Genomic DNA, 3,314 nt, shown 5'->3' on the forward strand with positions numbered 1-3,314 from the left:
GCAGCATTAGAAGATAGCGACCTTTCAAGAACTTCACGAAGAAGCTCCTGGGTTTGAGACTGGACCTTAAGAGATTCTTGTAGGCGTTCATTAAGATACTGTACCTCACTCCGGATCTCTGTGATCTGGCCCTTCTGTAAGGTGTCAGAATCCAAGAGAATACCGAGCTGCGAACGAAAGCGCAAGAAGACTGTACGAATTACTTACTCCACAACCCATTCTAGCATGGACAATAACTGTCCTTCCTATCAAAGAGAATTAGCCCTTCGTAGATCCCGAATTAATTACGATTTCTAACTTACCTCTTGATGGAACTATCCACAAACAGGCACCTCTCAGATTCATTCTAATTAATCTCGAATGGCTACTGCTCTTCTGCGTCAGCATCTATTGGAACATCTAACTGATATTACGATTATACAGGAGCCCCATTTCATTGGCGATAAAATCTCTGGTTTTCCCCTAAATATTCCATGACCGACGTGGTGGCAAGGCTGCTATTATTTTACTACACAAGAATATCAATGCAATCTCTCTTTGGACCTCCGCAAACGCTGTGATTATAAACTTAACCTTTAAAGGACGATCTTACTTTCATCCTTTTATGCTCCTCCTTCTTGTGAGCTTCGTTTGTTGCTGGTCGAGGTGGCCGTCAAACTTACTAGCCATCACGAACGGTCCTTAATACTCGCGGGTGAATTTAATTCCAAGAACTCCTAATGAGGATCTCCAACCGATGACCATCGGGGAGATGTTACTATTGACTTCATTAATCTACTGGACATTTAGGTTGTTAACAATCCCGATTCCCTTCCAACTTTCTCGTCCTATAATGGGAATAGTTGGATCGATCTTACTCTTATCACGGGGCAGTTACTGCTGCATATCTCAGACTGGACGGTGCTGGATGACACGGACAGTCTCAGCGATAATAGATATGTCACATTCCAAATCAACTATAATCATACAAACAACACACAGTCCACTCACATATACAATACGTCCAGTGCCGACTGGAATTTATTTGCCTCCAACGCGAAAAAATCTCTGGACATTCTAGAAGTCCCTGAATTTACTGAACCACAGGACGTGAAAAATTTAGCCGATATCAAAGGTATTCAAACAAGCGCTATCTGTGAAGCGTCCCTTAAGAGGAGAGGTTTTAAGCATCATTCTAAAGTCACATTTTTTGAATTCTCGCTACAAAGAGAAAGAATTAATAGCGTGAAATATTTTATTTTTTATTTTTAAAAAGTCAGAAAGAAGAGAAAAGCAAATAATATATTTTAACTAAAAATTCCTTGCCCAGTGTGTTACGCCTCCCATTTTTAATTTCGGATATTTTTCCGTCAGAGCCATTCCAAGCTTTGCGTAAGCCATTTGCGAATACATTTTTGGATCGTTGACATAAAAAAGAGCGCATTCCCCAATGAATGTTATCCAATACCCTTTTTTGGAAAACATGACCATTTTCAAGAGCCAATTTGGTTAAAGTTGAAAAAACTGGGAGATCCAACGATAGGGGTCCACCTGGCATATTCGGTACTTCAGTTGAATCTTGTTCGCTTTCTGTAAAAGGTTAAGCTAGGTTTATTAATTTGATGAGGGTTATGCCTCACATTCCATAATAGTACCTTTTGCTGTGTACCCTTTTGCGCTCAGTATTTCCGTTTCATTTTCCAAATCGCAGTCATTAACACCTTTGTCTAATTTTAGACCTTCATCTGAAGTTGGATAAACAACTTCTTTGCTTGTTTGATTGTTAAGGGACGTTTTATTATTAGTTTGAATACTAAGTTGCTGATTACTGGCATCCACTATAAAATCAAATTATTAACTTAATTAAACTTAACTTCAACGATTGAAAATGAATAGAGTAGAAAATGAAAACTCACATCTTTCATGCTTAATTGGAGAACATCCGCAGTAATTGCACATATTACTTTCATTATTTGGTCTTTCGTAACTATCACATTCTCCAACACATTCTTTGCACTTTCCTCTATAAATGCCTCTACTGTCTTGCATATTGCTATGATCTCTAGACTTAATTTAAATTTTGAATAGGTAGTGTATACAATTGTTGTTTTGTTTTAATTTTAGGTTTGAAAATGGATTTGTCAGTTTTATAAAGTTGTCATATATCATTTAAAGATTTTGGGTCGTAGGTTACGTTTAAAAATAATAGCAGCAGATAAGAAATGTAGAGGTTTAAACTATTTGCAAATAGCAGGAGTATTTGTTTACTACATATAAACTATCCTTAACCCTTCTAAAGGAAAGGGGCCAAGGATTGTCAAGGTTACTTCTTTGTAGTACAGCCTTATCATTATCAAATTCAACATGATATGCATTTAAATTGGGAGTGTATTGCACAATATTAGCAGTTACAATTAAAAAAAAAGGAATCTTCAATGGCCAAAATCTTATCCAAAACTGCAAAGGCAGCCGTTTTTTCCTCTAAATGAGATAAAGACAACCCTATTCCTGGCCTGTACACGTGCCCGTGAACGCTTAGCTCCTGGACTTCATAAATTTTGGTTTCAGGTAAAATTTCTGGATTATCATGGGTGTTTAATAAAAGGTTCCTCTCTTCTAAATCAAGTTCCATAAAATTAACTTGTTTCAAAGTTTTAACTTCATCACACCCATAGAGATAATTAGGATTTGGATCTCCATTTGAACTACCCTGATAATAAGCGCTTCTTAGTAAATGGTATTTTGTCATACTGAGAGGAATATTTTTGAATGAGCCCCATTTTCTACCTTTAAAAACATTAAAATGGGCTTCGAAGCGCATACACCACTGATGTCGAAGTGGACCAAATAATCTCATTTGGTCCGGAAAGTGTACTAGATAGTGAAATTTCGGTGTAAGACCTTTGTTGGGGTATTCTTCTAGAAATGTTTCATGGTGGAGCTTGACAGCCCTCGCGAGCTGAATTGTGCTGTTGCTAATAGCATAGGGAGAAGTAGCGATGTGTGTAATTTTGCAAAATAGAATGAAATTTAATAGTTTTCGATTGTCATTTGGAACTCTCGAGGCTAAAATAAAAGGCAAAACTTCAAGCAAAGTAAGCGAGGCCGATGCTGATTGAGAGATTTTTCCTTTCTCTGTGAGAATCAAATGATCAAACAGGGTTGGCTTTGATTTTATTTCTAAGTATGTGTAGGGAAAAACTTCCAATTGTGAATTTAACCATAGTAGAGAAAAGAATTTCTCTTCGAGAATAAAATTCTGAAGCATGGCTTTTAACTCAACAAAGCACACCCCTTCCAATAAAACGTGCATGGGATCATGAACTGAAACTTTG

General features: G+C 37.1%; 1 protein-coding gene across 1 annotated transcript; it reads right to left on the minus strand.

Moving 5' to 3' along the window:
• Positions 1–1,098: 1,098 nt before the first annotated feature.
• On the minus strand, positions 1,099–2,983 carry LOC149680231 (uncharacterized). Its single transcript, XM_089834580.1, has 4 exons — positions 1,896–2,983; positions 1,635–1,817; positions 1,292–1,569; positions 1,099–1,200 (listed from the first exon to the last, which is right to left on the minus strand). The coding sequence occupies exons 1-4, from the start codon at positions 2,026–2,028 to the stop codon at positions 1,099–1,101; spliced, it is 696 nt and encodes a 231-aa protein (XP_089690706.1). The 5' UTR covers positions 2,029–2,983.
• Positions 2,984–3,314: the final 331 nt, after the last annotated feature.

Source organism: Phalangium opilio, unplaced genomic scaffold (assembly GCF_054372755.1).
Source record: "Phalangium opilio isolate 3A_F unplaced genomic scaffold, DU_Popi_V2 ptg000039l_2, whole genome shotgun sequence".
NCBI classification, from domain to species: Eukaryota; Metazoa; Arthropoda; class Arachnida; order Opiliones; family Phalangiidae; genus Phalangium; species Phalangium opilio.

What these genes read in the sequence shown, in the direction of transcription:
- LOC149680231 (XM_089834580.1), bottom strand. Translation starts at nt 2,028, where the DNA reads ATGCAAGACAGTAGAGGCATTTATAGAGGAAAGTGCAAAGAATGTGTT. An exon ending in TCCAATTAAGCATGAAAGAT is followed by an intron (nt 1,818 to 1,895) that starts GTGAGTTTTCAT and finishes TTGATTTTATAG; the next exon opens with TGGATGCCAGTAATCAGCAA. An exon ending in AAAAGGGTACACAGCAAAAG is followed by an intron (nt 1,570 to 1,634) that starts GTACTATTATGG and finishes AACCTTTTACAG; the next exon opens with AAAGCGAACAAGATTCAACT.